General features: G+C 40.5%; 1 protein-coding gene across 3 annotated transcripts in view; it reads right to left on the reverse strand.

The window, feature by feature from the left end:
- The window catches only part of TRPM6 (transient receptor potential cation channel, subfamily M, member 6), a 166,364-nt gene that overhangs the window by 30,077 nt on the left and 111,668 nt on the right, over positions 1-24,619 (reverse strand). For all 3 annotated transcript variants that reach the window (XM_010844892.1, XM_010844889.1, XM_010844891.1), the window contains exons 20-27: positions 24,146-24,274; positions 22,560-22,811; positions 17,618-17,792; positions 17,301-17,415; positions 13,426-13,619; positions 10,459-10,591; positions 1,813-2,945; positions 1,557-1,669 (exon numbers count right to left, since the gene is read on the reverse strand). In XM_010844892.1, coding sequence (XP_010843194.1) covers positions 1,557-1,669; positions 1,813-2,945; positions 10,459-10,591; positions 13,426-13,619; positions 17,301-17,415; positions 17,618-17,792; positions 22,560-22,811; positions 24,146-24,274 — 2,244 coding nt within the window. The remainder of the gene's footprint in view (positions 1-1,556; positions 1,670-1,812; positions 2,946-10,458; positions 10,592-13,425; positions 13,620-17,300; positions 17,416-17,617; positions 17,793-22,559; positions 22,812-24,145; positions 24,275-24,619) is intronic.

The following is a 24,619-nucleotide window of genomic DNA, read 5'->3' on the forward strand; positions in this document are numbered from 1 at the left end:
CATGTCCGACCCTCAGCAACCCCATGGACTGCAGCCTTCCAGGCTCCTCCGTCCATGGGATTTTCCAGGCAAGAGTACTGGAGTGGGGTGCCATTGCCTTCTCCGATGTTGAAGAACAGCGGTTGTTAATATTGGCTGCAAATTAAAATCACCTGGGAAGTGTTAAACTTCCATCACTCATGCTGGCAGGACACAAGCATCCATGTGACTTTCCTATTTGCAGTCATGACTGAGAACCAGGGTGGGGAGCAGGGTTTCTCAAACTTGAGTGTGTATCAGAAACACCCAGGACTGTGTTAAACCCACAGATTTCTGGGTCCCATCCTCAGGATCTGTGTGTGATTCAGTAGGTCTGTGTGTGTGCGGTAAGTCCCTTCAGTCGTTTATGACTCTGTAACCCCATGGACTGTAGCCTGCCAGGCTCCACTGTCTATGGAATTTTCCAAGCAAGAATTCTGGAGTTGCCATGCCCTCCTCCAGGGGATCCTCCCAACTCAGGGATCCTACCTGCGTCTCATATGTTTCCTGCAATTGGCAGGTGGGTTCTTTACCACTAGTGCCACCTGGGAAGCCCTTAGTAGGTCTGAGGAGAGGGCAAATTTGAATCTCTTAAGTTTTCAGGTAATGCTGATGGGAGACCGCAGTTTAAGAACCACTGGTATAAAGCAAAACAACAAAAACATAAGGGTCTGAAAGAACTGGTTAGAATTCTATCCCTGTCACTCAGAAACTACATGAACTGAGCAAATCACTTCATGTCTATGAGCTCCATTCCCTACATCATTAAAATAACAGAGAGCTAACAATAACGGCTGCCTCATGTGCTTCACAGGGGCAGAGAAGAAATGAGATAAATCGACAAACTACAAGATAACAAACAAAAGCAAGTTATTAGTGCTTGAGCTCAGGTAATAGTTCTTATTTTAACTCTGGCCATTTTAGAACATAATTAGAACATAATTCTAAACTCATATTTTATGGGATCCCAGCAACTCATCGCACGTTCCCTGAAGGAAGCACATTCTTTATGGACGTTAAGTCTCCTTCAAAAGGTGATTCTGCACAAGTCACTATGGAAAGGCACATGAAACCACTGTGAGATACCACTGTCCACTCACTAATATGCTAAAATCAAAAAGACTGAGCCTACTAAGGACTGGCAAGGACGTGGACCACTGGAACGCTCATAAACCGCTACTCATAAACTGGTGGCAATGTAAGTTTCTTCTAAAATTAAACAAATACTTACCATATGACTTTACTATTCTACTCCTAGTTACCAAAGAGAAATGAAAACATATGTCCACACAAAGACTTGTACACAAATGTTCTTAGCAGCTTAAGTGGAATAGCCAAAAACTGAAAATAACACAAAAGTCCTTCAACATATGAGTTGATAAATGAATTGTTGCAAATCAGCTCTGCTGACTCTTAAGATTTACATCTCCATTCCTTCCAGGACAGTGTTATTTTGTGTACTTGGCACTTTAGAATAAAGAGAACTCAAGCTAAGATAGGATACTACCTCAGTTGCCAAAAACATAAAAGGCACTTACTGGCACCTGCAGTGCTTGTGTTTTCTTCTTCTTCTTTGACAGTTTCCTATCCTTGGTTAGCAATTTTGTTTTGATCCATTTTGACTGTCCTATCTCTGAGAATTTTGATAGATCTGTAAGGGAAATGATTTACATGAGACAATAAAGACAGTATGTGGAACCATTGTGTTTCACAGGTAAGACTGAGAGAATGGGGAGAATGAGAATGGTAGCAAGGTGAGAATTTAATCCCGGTTTTTAAATGTTTACTTCTTACTTTTAATCTTAGAGATCTTCAACTTCTCCTCCTTGTGTAATCTCAAGCTCTGATTCCCAGGGAAGGGCTTGTCTTTCCGAAGCAGACTGATTCGAAAGGATGTGTTTGGCTGGAGCCATGGAAGTACTTCTGAGCAATTCCTCTGGGCCAGTCTTGCCGAGTTATCAGACAGGGATCTGCCCCGGTTCTGCCTCTGGCCCTGTTCACTCAGTCTGGAGTCATGGTTACAAGCGGAGGCCATGCTGATTTGACATTGCTTCTTGGTGCTAAACACACCAGTTTCATCACCTTCTGAAAATGCCCAGTTCACATACCCACCTCCAGGTTGCATGCTCATGACCTGGGAAGGGAGGGAGGACACTCTCGTGGGTGCAGGTGTGCAAATCAAAGTGGGGAGCACTCGTTCCCCCTTGTCTTGTCTGGCTGGTATCTGACCAAGTGACTCACACTGCTCCTTGGTTTCCACCATGGGGCCCTTGGCTGAGACACCCAGGGTCTGCCACATCAGATGAACAGGGACCTCAGTCTGGCTGACGTGTTCAGTTGTCAGCCCATCTGTACCTGCTTCCACAGATGGTGTGGACAGAGGCAAGTCAGTTTTTGCAGAATAAGAAACTTGTTCTAGATAAGAAGGGACCAGGAGATATTGGCCATACTTTGGGTGTGCCTGTCTGTTCAGCATCACCCCAGAAGCAACTACACGATTTTTTGTTTCTTGCTCTCCTTGGTCATCTCTTACATTTGAAGCCTCTTGATCTGTAATCTCAAGAAAGGGCCCTTTCTGCCCTCGTGGGGGATACCAGCCTCTGGCCAGGCTCCGCAGCAAAGAAGGGGGCATGCTATAACACTGATACTTCTTCTTCTCAGAGAGTGGCATGCTGCCCAGAACCTCTGCACAGATGACATTGCTCCAGCTGTGGGGAAGTTTTCTGCAAGTAGAATGCTTTCTGTTGGCCAGGAGAGCCTCATCTTCTTGTAAGGTGTCAACAGCAGAAAGGACTTTTAAGGTATCCACTGTCAGGACAGAGAGATCCTGCAGGTGTCCCACCTGGCTGTCCAAAGACAATAAGGAGTCCTTTATGAAAGACACCTTTTCATTCATTTCTTTCATTTGGAAGTACATCTCGGTAACCCTAAGGGTAAAGGGAGGGAGAAAAGCAATAAACGCAGTAAGTCGATGGGAACTGGCCTGCCTCTCTTCCTGCTCTGCTTCCATCTCTAGGTGGCTGCCCAGCCTATGCGGCTTCCCTGTGTTGGGTCTGTCTTCTGCCTTCTTCTCTATCCAGTAGGTACTCATCCCAGGTGCCCTCACCCACTCCTATAATTCCCACTATCACCAGAAAAAGGAAAATTAAAAATTGTATTTCTAGCCCTTATTTCTCTCCAGTATTTCAGAACCACATTTCCAGCTTCTACTAGTTAGCCTTCCAATCATCTCATCAATCAGCCTATTTGTACTCATTAACATATTCATTAACTTACATGACAAACATTTTAATATCTCCTATTGTCAAGCACTGTGCTATTTTGGTAGACAAGGGAAATCCTGAGGATGAAACCAGAATGATAGGAATAGAATCAATAATAAAAAACATAATTGGAAAAAGTTTATAGATCTTTTAAAATAAAATTTCATATCTACAGTATAAACAAGCATCCCAGGTTTCAAACAAAGCCCATTTTAAGGAACCTACAATCAGAGAAAGCCTGAGCCAATTCTTAAGTGATTTTGAATACTTGAACCCCAAATTATGATATTGAACCAGTGGTTCAAGTCAAAGCAGCATAAGACACCATCAGTTATGCAAGTACAAAAGTGCATTGCAAGTAGAGTCAAATTAAATTTAACACTTGATTTCATTTAGAAAATTAGAAAGAACAAAGAAAATATATCTATATCTATCTATCTCTGTTATATGGGTATCGGTTTTGTTTTGTGTGCCCCCAAAATAAGATAAGTTGAAATCCTAACCCCCAGTATTCCTAGAACGTGACTTTATTTGAAAGGAGGGCCTTTACAGAGGTAATCAAGTTAAAATAAGGTCATTAAAGTACACCATAAACCTGTATAACTCATATTCTTAAAAAAAGGGGAAATTTGGACATAGAGGGAAGAAAATGTGAGACAACTGCCTTCTGCCTAGAGTGATGCATCTACAAACCAAGGAACACCAGGGGCTGTCAGCAAGCAACAGAAGCTAGAAGGAATGGGGAAAGACTCTCCCCTAGAGTCATTAGAGAAAGCACGGACCTCCAAACGTCGTAATTTTGGACTTCTAGCCTCCAGGACTGTGAGATAATAAATTTCTATTGTTGTAAGACACTTAGATTTTTGGCACTTGGTTAGGTGTGTGTGCATGCGTGATAAGTCACTTCAGCTGTGTCTCACTTTTTACAACCCTATGGACTGTAGCCTGCCAGGCTCCTCTATCCATGAGTTTCTCCAGTCAAGAATACTGACGTGGGTTGTCATGCCCTCCTCCAGGCGATCTTCCCAACCCAAGGATGGAACCCAGGTCTCTTATGTCTCCTGCATTGGCAGGCAGGTTCTTTACCACTGGTACCACCTGGGAAGCCCTTTGTTATGGCAGTCCAGGAAATTAACACAGTTATGACATTTTTCTTTCTTTCCTTTTTTCCTCTGTTTCATTCTTTACTTTGCAGAAAGGAGTATACTTTCCAATTTCTCAATACTAAAAATCTTTGATAAACAGAAATAAAGTGAAAAGTAGCAAGGGAGGGAATATAGTCAACAGTTTCATGACTCACATCACCATATGCAGAAATAAAAAATTGTTCCCAATCTTATTTGGGGGCTGGGAGAAGCAGTGATTGATTATATCACGAAGTGCTTGGCACTCAGTTCTAGGAAGCACTTTCCAAAATAGTGTCAGATGTCTCCTCTCTAGAATATATCACAGGTCACATGGATTGAGAAATCCTCCCCTTCTTTCTGGAATCTTTGCAGATAGAAATGAAAGAATAAAGGGGGTCGTATTTTCTGTTTTTATTATCATCTAGGCGGGTGGAGCCCTCTCTTGCTTCAACTTCTTTAACTCAATAGAGCCTTAGTAAAGGCTTCCTGACCTTCTGGAACCTGTAAAACTGGAATTGGTAAGGATGATGAAGAAAAGAGTACAAAATACATGTTTATTCACTTCCAAATATGCTTCATTAGAGCCTCTCCATCTAGCACACTGTTTCATCTAATTCAAAAACAGTGCAGTCCGAACAACAGTAATGGAGACTCATTAAGTTCCATTAGCAGCAGCCCCATCAAAAGGATACAATAGACACCAACAACTATTCAGAGCCACAGGTAATCTGCTACAATAGAGACTGTCAGGCAAATAACCTGGTCACCCTCAAATCAGGTCCTTGTGCTTTCATAGGCACTTCTTATCTAAATCTCAATGTCCTATGAAACATATTTTAATTATATTTCTCAACCACGATCTATATTAACCAAGTCTTTTAGTCACTCTGACACGGAAAAGAAATTCTCATAATTTTTGTTTCTTCTGTACAAGGTTTGAGAGTGAGGGGGAGACCAGTATGGTTATTGTTTCATTATGGGTCTCTGGACTAGATATTGTAAAATGAAATTATAGAAAGTATTATTATAATTATCATGATAATCACAGTGTTCCTGAGTGCTCATTATGTGCCAGGCATTATACATTATTTTATTTAATCCACATGACCACCCTATAAAGTAGGCATTCTACCATCCCTTCATGAATATAGGTCACATTACCCATCACATGGTCGGTGAAAGAGTGAGGCTTCAAAGCCAAAGCATGCAACTCCATATTTAATGGCATTAACCACTGCCCTCCAGCATGTATCAGCAACTCAGCAGGGATCCAAGCAAAGTCCTATTGAGGTCCTAGAGTCCCACGAAGGATGACTGAATTGCACCCACATTTTCCATGCCGAGAGTTGTTCACAAATGTTTCTCAGTAAGATATCATGATAAAACAATGATGGGACCTGCTCAAGCTCTAACTCTGCTGAGTCACATTGCTCAATGTGATAGTTTAAAAAAAATTTTTTTTTTTAAGATATAGCACTTTCCAAATATAATGTAACCAAACATGCTTACTATGGAAAAATCCCTAGTTAACAACTTATTCCATAGAAGAGAGAGAGAAAACACTGGCTTATATCGGTAGGGACAAAAAGTAGCCAGCATTCCAAATAGAGAAAGTAAAATATAAAACGGACTTAATAGGTTCTCTTTCCACTTTTACAATTCACCTAACTCTGTAAGGATACAGATAATCTCTTTTCAGAGGTAGGCAAACATACAAATGTCTTCCTAATATCTTTTCCCTCCCTCTTCAAACTACTGCTCAGTTACTGCCAGAAAATATTCTTCCCTCCCTGGTAGCTCAGACAGTAAAGAATCTGCCTGCAAGGCAGGAGACCTGGGATTGATCCCTGGGTCGGGAAGATGCCCTGGAGAAGGGAATGACTACCCACCCCAGTATTCTTGCCTGGAGAATCCTATGAACAGAGGAGCCTAGTGGACTACAGTCCATGGGGTCACAAAGAATTGGACACAACTGAGCAACTAACACTTTCAGAACAACCTCAATAAGGACCATCGTGTAAAAAAGGGCTCATGGAATAGCTCTATCAAAAAGGAAATTTGATCAATTGTGTTTTGAAATTAAATTAGGGCTTCATAATCAAATTCTAGAGCCTTTGAAAGCATCTAGAATATTTTCCAGAAGCTACTTACCCATCTACCATCTAATCCTTCTCTACTCAAACGCCAAGAAAAAAACTGAAGAAAATGTAATAGCATATGATGATTACTGGTGTTCAGTTTACTATTATTACTATCATCAAGTTTCACTCTGTATTCACATGACTCATGATATTACCTTCTCCTAGTTTTCATTATTCTCTTCTGATCAATTCTTTTCAGTCTTCTCCACAAGTTCCTCTTCCTCAGCCCATGACACAGGTGTTGACACCTCTCAGCGTGAGACCCACTGAGTCTCCTCACTCAACTTGCTTTCTGAGCATAATCGCTTCCTCTCTAATAGTTTTATTTTCCTACAATAGGCAGGTGACTATCAAATTTCCTATTCAAATTTTGCCCTTCGGGCTCCAGAGCCATATATGTAAAGCCTTCCAGACATCTCTGGCTAAATATGCCACTAGAATCTCAGGCTCAACAAACTTCAACCTCATTGCTTCTACCCGCTGCCTCAGTCTCTGCCATGCATCTTGCATTCCTTATCCCTTCAGTGACACCTTTCACCTCATTACCCTGCCTTAGACATTATTCATCCTGGACTCCATATACTCCCTTATCACCACATCCAATCTTTAACTCTTCTCATGAATTGTCTTCTCTAAAAATGTCTTTATTTATCCTCTCTGCTATGCCCTAAATGTTTGTGTCTGCACCCAAAATTCACATGTTGAAACTTTAATCTTCAAAAGTGATGGTGTTGGTACATGTGGCTTTGGGGAGATGATTAGGTCATGAGGATGAAGCCCTCATGAGTGGGATTAATGCTCTATTTTATAAAAGAGACTCCACAGAGCTCCTTAACGCCTTCAACCATGTAGGTATACACTCAGAAGTTTGTAACCCAAACAGGGCCTTCACCTGACCATCCTCAGACCCTGATCTCAGACTCCCAGCCTCCAGAACTACGAGCAATAACATTCTGCAGCTTCTAAGCCATCCAGTCTGGGAAATTTTGTAACAGCAAACCAAATAGTTTAGTCAATCCTAAAAGAAATCAACCCTGAAAATTCACTGAAGGACTGGTGCTGAGCTGAAGCTCCAATACTTTGGCCACCTGATGAAAAGAGCTGACACATTAGAAAAGAACCTGATGCTGGGAAAGACTGAAAGCAGGAGGAGAAGGGGATGACAGAAAACAAGATGGTTGGATGGCATCACTGACTCAGTGGACCTACGTTTGAGCAAAGGTGAAGTACCTTTCACCGGGACATGGTAAAGGACAGGGAAGCCTGGTGTGCAGCAGTCCATGAGGGCACATGAGGATTCAAGTCCACGAGGATTTGAAATAACTCAACTGGAATTCCATCACCTCCACTAGCTTTGTTAGTAGTGATGCTTCCTAAGGCCCACTTGACTTCATGTTCCAGAATGTCTGGCTCTAGGTGAGTGATCACACCATCATGATTATCTGGGTCATGGAAATCTTTTTTGTATAGTTCTTCTGTGTATTCTTGCCACTGCTTCTTAATATCTTCTGCTTCTGTTAGGTCCATACCATTTCTGTCCTTTATTGTGTCCATCTTTGCATGAAATTTTCCTTTGGTATCTCTAATTTTCTTGAAGAGATCTCTAGTCTTTCCCATTCTACTGTTTTCCTCTATTTCTTTGCATTGATCGCTGAGGAAGGCTTTCTTTTCTCTCCTTGCTATTCTTTGGAACTCTTCAGTCAGATGGATATCTCTTTCCTTTTCTCCTTTGCCTTTCACTTCTCTTCTATTCAAAACTATTTATAAGCCCTTCTCAGACAACCGTTTTGCCCTTTTGCATTTCTTTTTCTTGGGGATGGTTTAGTCTTGATCCCTGCCTCCTGTACCATGTCATGAACCTCCATCCATAGTTCATCAGGCACTCTATCAGATCTAGTCCCTTTCTATTTCTCACTTCCACTGTATAATCATAAGGGATTTGATTTAGGTCATACCTGAATGGTCTACTGGTTTTCCCCACTTTCTTCAATTTAAGTCTGAATTTGGCAATAAGGAGTTCATAATCTGAGTCACAGTCAGCTCCCGGTCTTGTTTTTGCTGACTATATAGAGCTTCTCCATCTGTGTAGAGTCTTCTCTTGTGTTGTTGGAAGAGGGTGTTTGCTATGACCAGTGCATTCTCTTGGCAAAACTCTGTTAGTCTTTGCCCTGCTTCATTCTGTACTCCAAGGTCAAATTTACCTGTTACTCCAGGTATCTCTTGACTTCCTACTTTTGCATTCCAGTACCCTATAATGATACTTTGGCCACCTCATGCGAAGAGTTGACTCATTGGAAAAGACTCTATGCTGGGAGGGATTGGGGGCAGGAGGAAAAAGGGACCACAGAGGATGAGATGGCTGGATGGCATCACTGACTTGATCGACGTGAGTTTGAGTGAACTCTGGGAGTTGGTGATGGACAGGGAGGCCTGGCGTGCTGCGATTCATGGGGTCGCAAAGAGTCGGACACGACTGAGCAACTGAACTGAACTGAGCTGACCCTATAATGAAAAGGATATCTTTTGGGGGTGTTAGTTCTAGAAGGTCTTATAGGTCTTCATAGAACCATTCAACTTCAGCTTCTTCAGCATTACTTGTTGGAGCATAGACTTGGATTACTGTGATATTGAATGGTTTGCCTTGGAAACGAATATTTTCATTAAAAGAAGAAATCTGTAACTGTGTACGGTGATAGATGTTAACCAGATTCACTATCGTGATCATTTCATAGTACACAAATGTCGAACTATCATGCTATATGCTTGAAACTAATATATTGTTAGGTTAATTACAGCTAAATTTGAAAAATGCAAATAATTACATGCAATCCTTCACTATTTTAACACCTACAATTAGTAATACATGCACAGCAGCTTTGATCTTAATAGACTCTGAGTTTGTTCACTTTCTCCAACACATCTCCTCTTTCCTCAAAACTCTGAATGGCATTCTTACACTAATTCCCCCCACAATCACACCCATCCACAGATACCCTCCCTGATGACTGCCCTGGTTCCTGCAGCCTGGTTGCATCCTCTCCTGGTCCTCTCCACATCCTCTCCTGGTCCCCACCATTAACTCCCCTTCCCAAGGACTTCACTCAGCAAATCACTTTTTCCCTCTGGCTCCTGCAGCTCCTCCCATTTCCAGGAACAAACACATTAATTTTGTTATCGCCACATAGAACAAAAGAACCCCACCATGTACCCATACCCTGCTTCAGAGGTAAACCTCTTACAAAATCTGCCTCTGATCTCTGTCTCTTCTATTCACCCTCAACTGCCCTCAACTCAATGCACAAGTGCTAGTCAGGCTCCCTGAGAGCTCCATGACTCCCAGGGCAACCGGTACCCTGCACCTGCCCTCTTCAGGACCAACCTACTGCTCTTGGACACATCCGCATCCAGTTTGGGGGCACCATCCCACCTTCCTCAGGTCTCTCCTTCTCAGCTGCCTCAAAGTGGTCCTCTTGCACCAGGCTCCCCAGACAGTCCAACCTACCCAAGCCAACCCAACTCCAGCAGACCCTTCAGGGCAATCATTCCCTATTCCCTTACACTACTTGTTTTTCTTCATTGCTCTTTTATGGTCTGGCATTAAATTACATATTTCTTTTTTGTCCTCCATTCCCATCACCCCTCCACATGCACACACTAGAATGTAAGTCCTACAAAGGAAGGGCCCCTAGTCTCATCCACCATTTATCTCCTCTAACTTATAAGACTAGAACCCAGCAGATGCTCAATAAATGTGCAATGATTACAAGAATATTACACACTACTTGAGAAAATTTTAGAGAATCAAAACCTCGGGTTTTGAAAGTAGACCTTCTACTTTTTTCAGCCATTCTAGTAAGAATCAGCTTCAAGTAGCAGCTTAGGGAATGAAAATACATATAGAACTTTTACCTTTCTGATGTCACTCGGATTTGTTCCTCACAACTACAATTCAGATCTTCCATCTTCTCGTGGAAGTACTTTTCCACACACTGTTCTTCAAAATCGTGAAGTTTTTTCAGATCCTCCTTACTTAGGTAGAGTTCTGTGGAAGTAAGTATAGTATATAAAAAGAATCATCATTCCCCCTCCATAGGAAGCTGAGACCACGTCTGAGTGACTTTTCTTCCACTGGCGTTGAAAATGAATAAAACTATAGTTTGTGTGAGAATAGTTTACGGCCTTGTCACACTGTATTACTAACACTAATTGGGACGCACTATCCACCAACACCTGGAAGCACCGGGCTGAGTCTCCTAGTTGTTTTATAAGCTGAAGTGGGGTCTTGGAGGTGACTCATGTGGATCAGATACTTTATCTTCAAAATTGTCCTAAGTTAGAATACTTTTACACATAAAAATCTATCATATTTATATGCTTATGGCAGTTCCTCCACCAACTATTTAAACTGTCAAAATGACAAGTAACCCACAGGTTAAAATCAAAGTTAGAAGAAATCTACATCTATTTCAGAGAATCTAGTAAGTGTAAGAAAGTTGTACCTTGTTGCACTGGGTTTATATAGGCACTGAGTTGGTATATACTAAGTTCTTCTATTGAAAAAAGATATTATTGCCAGTAGTATTAATGGCCAATCAAGGCTATACATCTTCATTGACAATAACTAATTCATTAAAAGACACATCATTTCATGATGTTATGAAACTAATGCAATCTATATCAAATTTCAGTGATCACATGTGGTATACCACCTTGACTCTTACCTAACAGAAAAAAACATTATCTTTTAAGCAAGTTTCTAATACTTGTTAAATATAAAAATGCTGTTGCAAAAAGGGTAAAATTGGAATGTTTTCTTCCTTCAACCATTTCACCTAAATTAGGGGGGGAAAAAAAGAAAAAACAAGAAAGAACCATTAAAGTTCTCCAGAATTAATTAGAAATTCAAAGGTTCTAGAAGTTATTTAAAATGCAAATTAACAAAAATATTAATTTTAGAGGATAATTAAAAGAAAATATTCAGCCACAAAAGGTGTTCACAATGTTTTCTGAGTTTTACAGTATGGAAGAATTTTTCAGGTACAAAAAAAAAAAATCCAGTATCTCCCCATCCCCACTCAGCTCTAAATTTTTGTTTGCATTAAAGAATCTTGTATGAGTAAGGGACTTTAGAATTGTGTGATCTGAACCTTCGGTGGATTCCTGAGAGCAAATAATCCCCAGAGCAATTCCAGTGATAGCGGTAGGTACAGCTAGAAGCATGTGACATTTTCTTGCAACTGTCCACCAGGTGGCACTGCTACCCCGTGTGCAAACATTCTGAACCTGAATACAGAGGCTCAAAGGCAATCACAAAAATTTAGAATTTCCTCTAAAACTCAGGGTGAGTGCACCTCTACCCATCAGAATATTTCCTCAAGTTTTATACCAGAATCACCCTATAAGTTCATATCAAGGCAAGCTCAGGAAAGGGTTCTTTGGTATGGTGCTATAAAATCTGGCCAAATCCTAGTTAATTCCAGGATCTCTCAAGTGGTTCACGCTCTCCTGTTAAATTGTTCTGGGATGGCACTCTATTAGAGGATGAAAAATTATAATATAATTATAAGCCTTTAAGTTAACTTCAGTTGTGCTTTGACTTCCTTATAAAGGCTGAATCTTTTGAGGGAAAGAAATGGAAAAGAAAAATAAATCAGTACAGTGGTTCAAGAAGAGAAAAATACTTCACAGAGTCAATTACCAGCAGGAGCAAAAGCATGTCACCCTGTCAACCTTGTGATAACACCTGTTAAGGGCTCACCAAAATGTACAGATAGTCCACAATTCCATATCTGAAACTCTTGGAACCAGTCTATTTCAGAATTCAGAAGTTTACTCTTCTAGTTTTGGAAATATAATATAAAGCATATGCCATAAATGAAGTAAAATCCCTAATTGGGGCTAGAGCAATATTCTGAAATTAAACACATTATTTCTGTAGCAAAATCAATGAGTATTCCTACTACAAGGGATAAAGAGGATAAGTGGCTTACATTAGTCCCATTAGCCTCTTCTATCCAGATGAGTCTCTCTCTAACTTAAGAAGAAAAAGACTTTCCATTTTCAGATATATTTCGGATTTAGAAATTGAGATAAAGGATTGTGGATTTATGCCATTTCCTTACTATATTTAGGAATTATCTAGAAACGGGCCTAGTACCAACGGACCTAGAGGAACTACAAAACATCTGTAAACCAAAAGAATGAATTTCTCTTAAGACGATTAGTATGACAGTCATATCATGCTGTCAAGATATGGATAAGCAAAATGAACTAGGAAAAAAATCTCAAAATGTGTCGAGTTAAGCTTTGCCAAAAAGAGAGAGAAACCACATTTCTGCATCTTGACTTGAAGTTCCTGAAAATATGAGACATCTATAGAGAATGACCTCCACATTCTGTAAATCAGAGAACCAGAGAGCCTTGACTCTAGTGAATAAGTCAGACAAAGTCTGGTTTATCTATTTCCCTTAATCCACAAGACCTGTATCCTTTCAATTTGGATTCCATCTTCACCAACAAAGAATAAGTATGGGCCACTGGGACTACTACCCTCTAGGAGCTACTCTGATGACCTCCCAGTTAAGCAGAGAAAATACAGGTTTTCCAGGTGACAAAAAACCTTTACAAACCCAAGCAGAGATTCTATTCCTACCCATTTCTTTCTTTCAAACTATTAATTACTCTTAGCAAAAGATACTATAACCACATGAGATCAATGTATTTACTTAGACCCAGGTTCCCAACTGATAGTCTTTTAATTTAACTCCCAGAGCCTTCCAACCTGAGCCCTGAATTTAATCGAAAATGTTCAGGTGTCTTCACCTTGGATCTCTGCTCTTTACTTTCTTTCTCCTGTGCCACCAATTAAAAACTTACTTAATCCAACATCACCCTCTTCTTGGTCATTTGGAGCTTGGTGCTGGCAAAGACGGCGAAGCAGGAGACCAATGTGACTCAGCAGGATAAAAGGTGGGGGCAACCAAGGCTTTTCATGGTAGGTCATGATGTAACGATAGCGATTATATTTCCACAGGTTATTTGAAATGGATTTCAGATCTATGTAAACGTTACTGTAAGTAGCAGTAAAAGAGGGACAGTGTTTTAATACGGAATCCTGAAACATAATAGTTAGATTACTGCTTTATTTTCCAGCTTATTATTGGTTCACCTGATGTGACCAGTAGTTAGCCAATAAAAATAATATCATCACATTTATGATTCTTCTTCCCCAAACAACCCACATTAATCACCCTCTACAATAAAATATGCTAATCAGAAAATGCAAAAGGTAGAAATTACAATCAGAGAGAAGAAAATGCTAACATTTTAAATACAATGAACAGAAACTGTCCTCTGAAAGTAACATTATTCTTGATTCACTATTTTTTTTCACATAAGATCTTTTCAGTCCATAAGTCATCCTTAATGATAAACGGTTTTAATGTTCTGCTATATTATCAATCTTATGAAGAGATTCTCCTAATTATCAAATGTGAGAACTGCTAGAATAACCCTAGCTAAAACATTCAAATGGAAAAAAAAGACGAGGCAGGCAATAAAAATCAATTTATCCTACAATAAACCAATAAGCAGAACTTTGATTTAGAAGCTAGATCAATTATTTACATTAACTTTATAATAAAAGTAACTTCATATTGGTTGGCTACTTTGGATTTTTTTTCCCCTTTATTATGTCAATTATAATATACAAATAGTGCAGAAAAATATGTTGATGCTATAGAGCTTGTGATGAAGTTGTCATGAGTGGTATCCATTCTCAAGCAATATGTCATCCTTAACTATATAACTTTAAGTCTATAATATGATATGGGTGGGGAGGACACAATGAAATATCTATCTTAATATTTTGCTTAGGCTAATATAGAATTTATTTCTTCAAGAAATATGGCAGAGAAGCACTTAAGAAGGGCAGACAAATTTAACAAATAGAAATGCAAGTAACCCTAAACTGCAGGAATGGTAAAGAGAAGAAACTCAAACTATCCCGGAGAAAAACAGCTTAGGATTGAAGAATGGGGAGGGACTTCCCTGCATCCTGTAGTTACGACTCCATGCTGCCACTGCACAGGGTGCTGGTCCTGGAACTAAGATCCCACATGACACTTAGTGAGATTTTAAAAAAGAGAGGAAAAAGGTAAGGGGAAGTTTCAGATTACATAAGATAGATGAAGGAAGCACTGACAACCGGATTTAACGGCAATTCTTAAACTGCAGTCACTGAGCCGGCAGCACCAGCATCACTTGAGAACCTGTCAGAAATACAAATTCTTGGGCCCTACCTCAGAATGGGGCTTCCCTGGTGGCTCAGACAGTAAAGAATCTGCCTGCAAAGCAGGAGACCTGGGTTCGATCCCTGGGTTGGGAAGATCCCCTGGAGGAGGGAGCAGCTTCCTACTTCAGTACCCTTGCCTGGAGAATTCCAGGAACAGAGGAGCCTGGCAGGCTACAGTCTGTGGGCTTGCAAAGAGCTGGACACGACTGAGTGACTTTCACTTACTCACTCACCCCAGAATGACCAAATTAGCTATCCCTGTCTCGGCAAGTCCTCCAAGTAGTTCTCTTGCACAATCAAGTTTGAGGATGGTCCAAGTTCCATGCTACCCCCAGTCCAAGTGTGACTACAGCATGTCTACCAGCAGGTGGCGATCTTCACAGTGTTTGTCAGGCTCTTCGTAACTATTACAGAGTCTGGAAAGGGGCTTTTGGATAAGTAGTCAGATCTGGGGTTGCTCAACTTGGATGAAAATCCTAAAGGAAATCAACCCTTAATGTTCACTGGAAGGACTGATACTGAAGTTGAAGCTCCATTACTTCGGCCACCTGATGCAGAGAGCCGACTCACTGGAAAAGAGCCTAATAACTGGGAAAGATCAAGATGGAAGACAGGAGGAGAAGGGGGCAACAGTGAGAAGGTTGGATGGCATCATAGACTCAATGGACACGAGTTTGAGCAAACTCCAGGAGATAGTGAAGGACAGGGAAGGACATGGACTGGCATGCTGCAGTCCATGCTGTTGCAAAGAGTGGGACACAACTTAGCAACTGAACAAGAAGCAGCTTGTATGGTTCTCGGTGTGTTCATCGCAGTGACGAGATTGGCCTGTGGGAGGATTTTTCAACCTCTCTTTTGACACCTGCTATTTTTGAGAAACAAAAATCTCATACCCACTGATCTTATTTGAAATGTCAGAATAAAAGCTATAATAATTAAACACCAGCAAATGTTGCAAGTTCATAATATGGTGAGACTAAAGAGAGATGACAGTTATCATATAATCTTGTAATAATTAATAAGATTTCCCTGATATATGTGCAACAACAGTCGCTTTTTGCCTGTGTTTTTATTTATTTTATCTGCTTTCAGCCATATCTCCTCTACTTTCTTTACTTAGCTTCTATGCAATGATTTCCCTTTCTCTCTTCAGTACGATAATAAATAAAATACCTCATACAGTGGCTGGCATAAAGGAGGCATTCAGAAAAAACTAGTTCCTTCCCATCATGTCACTTGATTTCCTTCATCAATTAAACTCTTTTCAATGCTTGGGATAAATTCATAGGCAAAAAAGGAAAAAAGAAAACCCAAAAGCAAAAAAACAAACTTGTTCTTGTGAAGCCTGTATTCCAGAATGAGATAAATGGGGGAAAAATAATATATAAATAAATTATAAAATATATTTGGATATATAAGTGAGTAGGATAAAGAAAGAAGAGTAAGGGGGACCAGGCACGCCAAGGAGATGATGGAAGGAAAGGGCAACTGCACTTTTAAATAACATCCTTAGGTTTGTTAAGTGTCATTAGGGCTACAGTGTTGAGAAAAGAATATAGGGGCCAAAGTCAGAAGCAGAGAAATGATTAGGAGGCTTTGTGGTGGTAGCAGTGAGGTAGTGAGAGGTGGTTGGACGAGGATCTATTTGAAGGTGGAGTCAAAGGTATTTCTGACAATCTAAACCTAGAAATATGAGAGGCAATAAGAAGGCCAAGGTTTTTAGCCTGAACAACAAAGAAAAAAAGATGAAGCTTTGACAGAAATGTGTGCTCTTCTTTAAAGATGTGGGAACAACTATAAAAAGAATAAGTGTATATTGGGAAAGAGGGGAAATCAAGAGTTTGGACATTTAAAAGCTCAGAAATCTATTATACGTCTGACTGGCAACGGAACAGGGCAGCTGGACCTATAGAACTGGAGTTCAGGAAAGAGATGTAGGCTGAAGATACACATTGGACTTTGTCCAGATATAGAACATATATGCAGGAAACTGAAAGAGATCACCAAACAAAGCATAAGCAAAAGGCCTGGGCCCAGGGACAAATCCCAGTGTCAAAAGCTTGGAGAGAAGATGATGAACCAGGAAAAGAAGATGGAGAAGTGAAGTGATATTGAAGAAAACAGAGAATGAAATATAATGAGAGCTGATGAAGGGAAGTTATCAAGGACTCTCTAGTCAACTTTCAACTCATCAATTGCTCTTCTCCATGATTCCAAATTACTGCTTAATTACAGTGTATGATCTCTTTTAATTCTGTTTTTATTTCAGTCTATTGCTTTTTCTCTTCTCACACTCCACTACCTTCCTACCAGTAGTCCCATGCCCATATTTTTAAAACCATAAAACCACAGTAATAAAGCATGATATGCATTAAAACAAAGGTTACATGTGACTCTTTCAAAATACTTCACCCATTTGACTGATACAAAATAACCATATTTGATTAAAATAACCTACTTAAAGAAAGCAATCAACAGGTTCACCATGATGATATATTGCACGAAGAGGTAGACAGCTTGCAGGAATGGAGTAAGAAAAGAACCAGGAGGGCAGGACGGCTGGCTTGAACAAACTGCAAAGAAAGAATTTAAAAGAATGAGAGACAAGGTGAATCACAGTCCTATGACCATGGACAAATATTTAGCACACTGATTTAGCAGAATACCACAAACTCTTGACATTTTTAAGATTCAGATAGTTGTTTTCCAGAGTTCTTTACAACTCTGAGTGTCTACAAGGGTTTGATTTCCACAGTGTTGGAATACTCTACATACCATCTATCTCTGAAGCATAGACTTCTCCATATATCATCCAGTATGGCTCAAATACGATATCTCGGGCAAGGGTCCAGGATGGGGGCTCCTTTGGTGAAAGGATGGCTTTGCGTGCCACTCCAAAGCTCAGGAGGACAATGGCCATGATGATCACAATGTAGAACATGTTTGCTGTCTACAAAAAAGCAAGGCACAGAAACAAACTCATAGACTTAGAAAATGAACTTATGGTTGCCAGCGGGAAGAGATAGGGAGTTTGGGATAGTCATGTACACACTGCTATATTTAAAATGGATAACCAACTAGGACCTGCTGCATAGCCCATGGAACTCTGCTCAATGTAATGTGGCAGCCTGGCTGGGAGTGGGGTTTGGGAGAGAATGGATACATGTATATGTATTGCTGAATCATTCTGCTCTCCACCTGAAACTATCACAACATTGTTACCTGGCTCAGTTCAGTTCAGTCAGTTCAGTCGCTCAGTCATGTCCGACTCTTTGCGACCCCATGAATCGCAGCACGCCAGGCCTCCCTGTCCATCACCAACTCCTGGAGTTCACTCAAACTCACATCCAGTGAGTCCGTGGTGCCATCCAGCCATCTCATCCTCTGTCATCCCCTTTTCCTCATGCTCCCAATCCCTCCCAGCATCAGAGGCTTTTCCAATGAGTCAACTCTTCGCATGAGGTGGCCAAAGTACTGGAGTTTCAGCTTTAGCATCATTCCTTCCAAAGAACACCCAGGACTGATCTCCTGTAGAATGGACTGGTTGGAACTCCTTGAGTCCATGGGACTCTCAAGAGTCTTCTCCAACACCACAGTTCAAAAGCATCAATTCTTCGGCGCTCAGCTTTCTTCACAGTCCAATTCTCACATCCATACATGGCTACTGGAAAAACCATAGACTTGACTAGACGGACCTTTGTTGGCAAAGTAATGTCTCTGCTTTTGAATATGCTATCTAGGTTGGTCATAACTTTCCTTCCAAGGAGTAAACGTCTTTTAATTTCATGGCTGCAATCACCATCTGCAGTGATTTTGGAGCCCAGAAAAATAAAATCTGGCACTTGGGGCCAGATGCCATGATCTTCGTTTTCTGAATGTTGAGCTTTAAGCCAACTTTTTCACTCTCCTCTTTCACTTTCATCAAGAGGCTTTTTAGTTCCTCTTCACTTTCTGCCATAAGGGTGGTGTCATCTGCATATCTGAGGTTATTGATATTTCTCCCGGCAATCTTGATTCCAGCTTGTGCTTCTTCCAGTCCAGCATTTCTCATGATGTACTCTGCATAGAAGTTAAATAAGCAGGGTGACAATATACAACCTTGACGTACTCCTTTTCTTATTTGGAACCAGTCTGTTGTTCCATGTCCAGTTCTAACTGTTGCTTCCTGACCTGTATACAGGTTTCTCAAGAGGCAGGTCAGGTGGTCTGGTATTCCCATCTCTTTTAGAATTTTCCACAGTTGATTGTGATGCACACAGTCAAAGGCTTTGGCATAGTCAATAAAGCAGAAATAGATGTTTTTCTGGAACTCTCTTGCTTTTTCCATGATCCAGCGGATGTTGGCAATTTGATCTCTGGTTCCTCTGCCTTTTCTAAAACCAGCTTGAATATCTGGAAGTTCATGGTTCACGTATTGCTGAAGCCTGGCTTGGAGAATTTTGAGCATAATTGGCTATACCCCAACAAAAGTGAAAATGTTAGTTACTCAGTCGTGTCTGACTCTTTGTGACTTCAGGGACTGTAACCCACCAGGCTCCTCTGTCCATGGAAATCTTCAGGCAAGAATATTGGAGTGGGTAGCAATGCCCTTTTCCAGGGGATCTTTCCAACCCAGGGATTGAATCAAGGTCCCCCACATTGCAGACAGATTCTTTACCATCTGAGCCCCAGTATAAAATAAAAAGTTAAAAAAAAAATATGGCACAGCCAGAATTTTAGCATAGATTAGAAATTCAAAACAAATAAAATACCTGGAGTCATCATAATTATCGGAGAAGGCAATGGCACCCCACTCCAGTACTCTTGCCTGGAAAATCCCATGGATGCAGGAGCCTAGTAGGCTGCAGTCCATGGGGTCGCTAAGAGTCAGACACGACTGAGCAACCTCACTTTCACTTTTCACTTTCATGCAGTGGAGAAGGAAGTGGCAACCCACTCCAGTGTTCTTGCCTGAAGAATCCCAGGGACGGGGGGGCCTGCCAATAATAAGACTGTCTAGTCATTGACCAAAATACCTAGTCCATGAACAACTGGATTTCCTTTGTCTAAAACATCTTGTTTTCTCTGCAAAATATGTGTTTCAGGTAGCCTATAGAATAATTTAAATGTACTAACAGTAGAGAATCTATGCTTTTTTAAGAAGTGATGAAATATGAATAGCCTTTGATTGGATAGTATCTAACTTTTCATCAGAGATTATGAAAAGAAAAAAATTAGGGTAATTCAAATTAGTAAAATGGCTCCTTATTCCCAGGATTATCTTCAGCAGTATTTAGAGTCTCAGAAAATTGATTAGGCCAAGAATCTGCTGAATAATTCCAGGCTACTTAGGAAACTGAAGAATTTAAGGGGGAAAAAAAAAAGATGTAAAAGCAACTATAAAATGATGTTTGTTAAATCCAGTGGTTCATTAACTCTCAGTTAGTCTTTGCAGTAAAAGTAAGCCTGATTCAACCCTCCTACAATGTTGGTGGGAACACAAATTGGTACAGCCGCTATGGAGAATAGGATGGAGGTTTTTTAAAAAACTAAAAATGGAGCTTCAGTATGACCCTGCAATCACACTCCTGAGCATGTATCTGGAGAAAAACATGATCTGAAAGGATACATGCAACCCAATTGTTCATTGCAGCACAGTTTACAATAGCCAAGGCATGCAAGCAACCTTGGGGGTTCCCAGGTGGCTCAGTGGTAAAGAATCCGCCTGCCAAGCAGGAGACATGGTTCAATCCCTGGGTTGGGAAGATCCCCTGGAGAAGGAAAGGGCGACCCACTCCAGTATTCATGCTTGCAGAATGCCATGGACAGAGGATCCTGGAGGTCACAAACAGCTGGACATGACTTAATGACTAAACAGCAACAGCAACAAGAAGCGACATAAACGTCCAGTGACAAGAATGGCAGAAGACGTGGTGCATCTGAACAGTGGAGTATTACTCAGCCACTAAAGAGAACGAAACAATGCCATTTACAGCGACATGGATAGACCGAGAAGTTGTCACACTGAGTGAAGTCGGTCAGAGAAGGAGAAAGATCATCTGCCACCCCTTATACGTGGAATCTAAAAAGGAATCATACAAATGAACTTATCACAAAACAGAAAGAGACTCACAGACTTAGGTTGAATGAACTTATGGTTACCAGGGGGAAGGATGGCGGGGAGAGATAGTTATAGAGTTTGGGATGGACATGTACACACCGCTATATTTTAAATGGATAACCAACAAGGACCTATCATATACCACAGTGGAATTCTGCTCAACGTTATGGGGCAGCCTGAATAGGAGGTAGTTTGGGAGAAACGGATATATGTATATGCATGGCTGAATCCTTTCACTGTTCACCTGAAACTATGACACCATTGTTTGTCAGTCAGCTATACCCCAGTACAAAATAAAAAGTTTAAAAAACAAAGTAAGCCTGCTTGTTTTAATGCACAATGGAGAACTGCTTGAGAACACATATAATATATACATGTACCAAACACATGTACTATAACTTTTAAAGGCTCTTTCAAATAATTCATTTCCATTACTAAATGTATTAATACATCACATCAATCTACTTGTTCACTGTGGCAGAAACTTACACCATGAATTTCCTATTAGCTTCCCTTCCATGAGGCAGGAGCCACATGACCTATTCTGGCCAACGGGCTGTGGAATAATAGTGATTTGACTCACTTCCTCCTCAGAGCAGTTAAAAGCTGCTCCATCCCTTTAAAAGCATGCTCCTCCATGGAATTTTTTCCATCCCTCTGATTCCCTGTCATAGGAAACCTGAGAAGCCACATAATGACATGGGTATGCACCAAGAAGGAAGGATTTGTGATCCCTCAGTCACTGGATAAGGGCCAGGCTCCATGAGCACCCATCGGTCTTTGCATTAGGAAGAAATAAACTTGTACTGAGTCACTGGGATACATTGGTTACCTCAACATAGATTTCCAAGTTAATACCAATGTCACCAAGAACAGAGAAAATATTGCTGGTCTAAAAAAAAAGTATAAAGTAACCAAAATCATCTTTGGTATCCTGGAGGTTCTCCCTTTACTGTCCTCTTCCTCTATCTCAACATTACTCTTTCTTCTCAAGAGCTTGCCCCTTCTCTGTGAGTATTCTAGAAGAAAAAGCAAAGATCTTGAGGTGCTGTCCTTCTTAACTCCTGTGCAAAGTCAGCTGGACAGGGCTTATACAATTGCACAGTGAGCTCAGACGGCAGACAGAGCCAGGTGGTCCAGATTTGAATCCTGACTCCCCAGCTTACTCCTTTGGGAAATTTACGTAAACTCCATTTCCCTGAATGTAAAATGTGGATTATAGTACCCATCTATTAAAATTGTTTTTAAGATTAAATGAGTTAATATATATAAAGTACTTAGAACAGAGTGTGGCCCATACTAATCACTATTTAAGAGTTGGCTAGGGGTGGAGAGACAAGACAAATCAGCATTTCAGCTTACTGTGCTCAGAGACAAATACGACTCAATACCCCATCATCTGGCCCTAACCAAAAAGGTAAGGTGAGTATCACAGTCAACTATCTAATATGCTATCCAAGGACATTGGTTAAATATGAATTTAAGTTATACAATAAGTGGTGATGAAGTGTGTACTTCTTTAAATAATTTTAAAAGTTAAAATACTATTGAATATGAACCATGAAATCAGGTAGAACTGTTAAAATAACACCAGGTTATACAGCAGACAGTACTCACCATTTTTGCAATCATGGTCACATAGGGACCTGCATGTTGATTCACAGCAAAGAAGTCCAGGAGCCGTGAGAACCAGAATATGATGTTGATGCAGTATATCAGTCTTCCCGCCGTGTAGAAAGGTGGGGCACCCCACCGAAAGCCAAATCCCACCAAAAACAGGCCAATAGCCACAGTTTCCATTAAGTTCCAGTACTCGCTAATCCACACCTTCACCTTTTGAGTAAACTTCCCAGGTTCTGAAACACAGACCTAAAACATGACAGAAAGAAAGAAACAAAGAACGTGTTATAACTCAAGAGTCTCATCGATATGATCTTCAATACTTCAACTGTTCATTTACAGAGGAATTGAATCCTGCCAAACCTTAGATCTTAAGGCAGCTTTGGAGATGTAAGTTATCCTTGGGGAATGAATTATTTAAACAATTCTATAAATACAGCTTAATGTGACTGTTAATGCTGGTCAACTATTTAAAAACCCAACTAGAAATTTAAAAAAGGAAGGAAGAAAGAAAAGTTTTTTCTAGATTTGATCAATCCTAAACTAACACAGGGAAACGCTGAGACAATTTTAAAACTCGACATTGCAATGGACTATAGCTGCAATGCCATTTCATGATGAATAGCCTAGTGCAAAGAAAGGAAAGAATCCTATAATCTGATCCCACTATTGCTGTTAGTGAACATTTAGCAAATTGAACGTGACATTAGAACTCACTATTACAAGAAATTACCCCTGCAACAGAATGTCAGACAAATTGAAATGTCAGACAGTAAACCCATTTTTCCTGAGGCATTAAAAAGAATGGTAGAATTTTGATAACATTTTTCTGCTGAATTATTTTCTACTGTCTATAAACTCCATAATAGTAACTAGCAGGCAACATAAATATATTACTAAGACTATATCTACATAATATACAGTATTGGTCATAAGAGCTCTAGGACAAACTCAATATATGTAAATGCACAAAGGTAGAGCTACATATACAGTGATTCTAAAATAGTCTAAGTTATACTATATGTGATTACATTACAACTGCATGGGAATATTCATTCCTTTTTTTTTTTAAGTGACTCACTATAAATTACAAATAAAGTTTGCTTTGTTTTGTTTCTTGGACTACTTGCCCCAGAGGAATGTTTAGTAGGAACTTTCGAAGGCTATACATGAATTCTTTACCATTGTACAACTTTAGCCACTATGTGACATGAAATCAATAATATGTAAGTAATGTTAGACTATATGAAAATCAATCTTATTTTAAAAAAAAACACTCTGGGGATGGGAAATCTAACAGTCGGAGGGTCTAATAACAACTAGACACTATCACTCTGTGACTGATAAACACACTAAGATGTCCTCAAAAATAACTGCTTTCAAAGAGCGGCAATCAAGAGAAATTATTTGTCAACAAGAAAAGGTTGAGATCAGAAATTTCCCCCAATTATCCTCCTGCAGCATGCCAAGTCAGGATCACTGTCCACCCCACCTCAACCTTTGACCTCTCCCTTTGCACCACCCCATCCCAGAACACCTCTAGCAGAGATGTACGGAAGACAAAGGGAGAAAGGGTAACTCACCTCCCTGACTTTCTCAATGGCATTGGTGAAGATGTAGATAATAACAAGCCACTCTTGCACGCTGGGCTGGGGCTGCATCTCCACCAACACGGTGTAAGTGAACAGCATAAGGAATGCCAAGTACACCATCTGTGAGGGGGACACACATTTCTTGGTCATGAGTGAGAGTCATAGTGGAGGATACCAAGCAGACATGGACCCAACTCAACAGAAATCACATGGACTTCAACATGATAGCAGGGAAACATAACTGGGACCACCTGGTGCTCAGTCGTGTCCAGCTCTTTGCAACCCCATATACTACATGATCCATGGAGTTCTCCAGGCCAGAATACTGGAGTGGGTAGCCTTTCCCTTCTCCAGGGGATCTTCCCAACCCAGGGATCGAACCCAGGTCTCCTGCATTACAGGTGGATTCTTTACCAGCTGAGCCACAAGGGAAGCCCAATATCAAGGAAGGCATAAGAATCCACA

This window comes from Bison bison, unplaced genomic scaffold (genome assembly GCF_000754665.1).
Source record: "Bison bison bison isolate TAMUID 2011002044 unplaced genomic scaffold, Bison_UMD1.0 scf7180017864212, whole genome shotgun sequence".
Classification (NCBI taxonomy): Eukaryota; Metazoa; Chordata; class Mammalia; order Artiodactyla; family Bovidae; genus Bison; species Bison bison.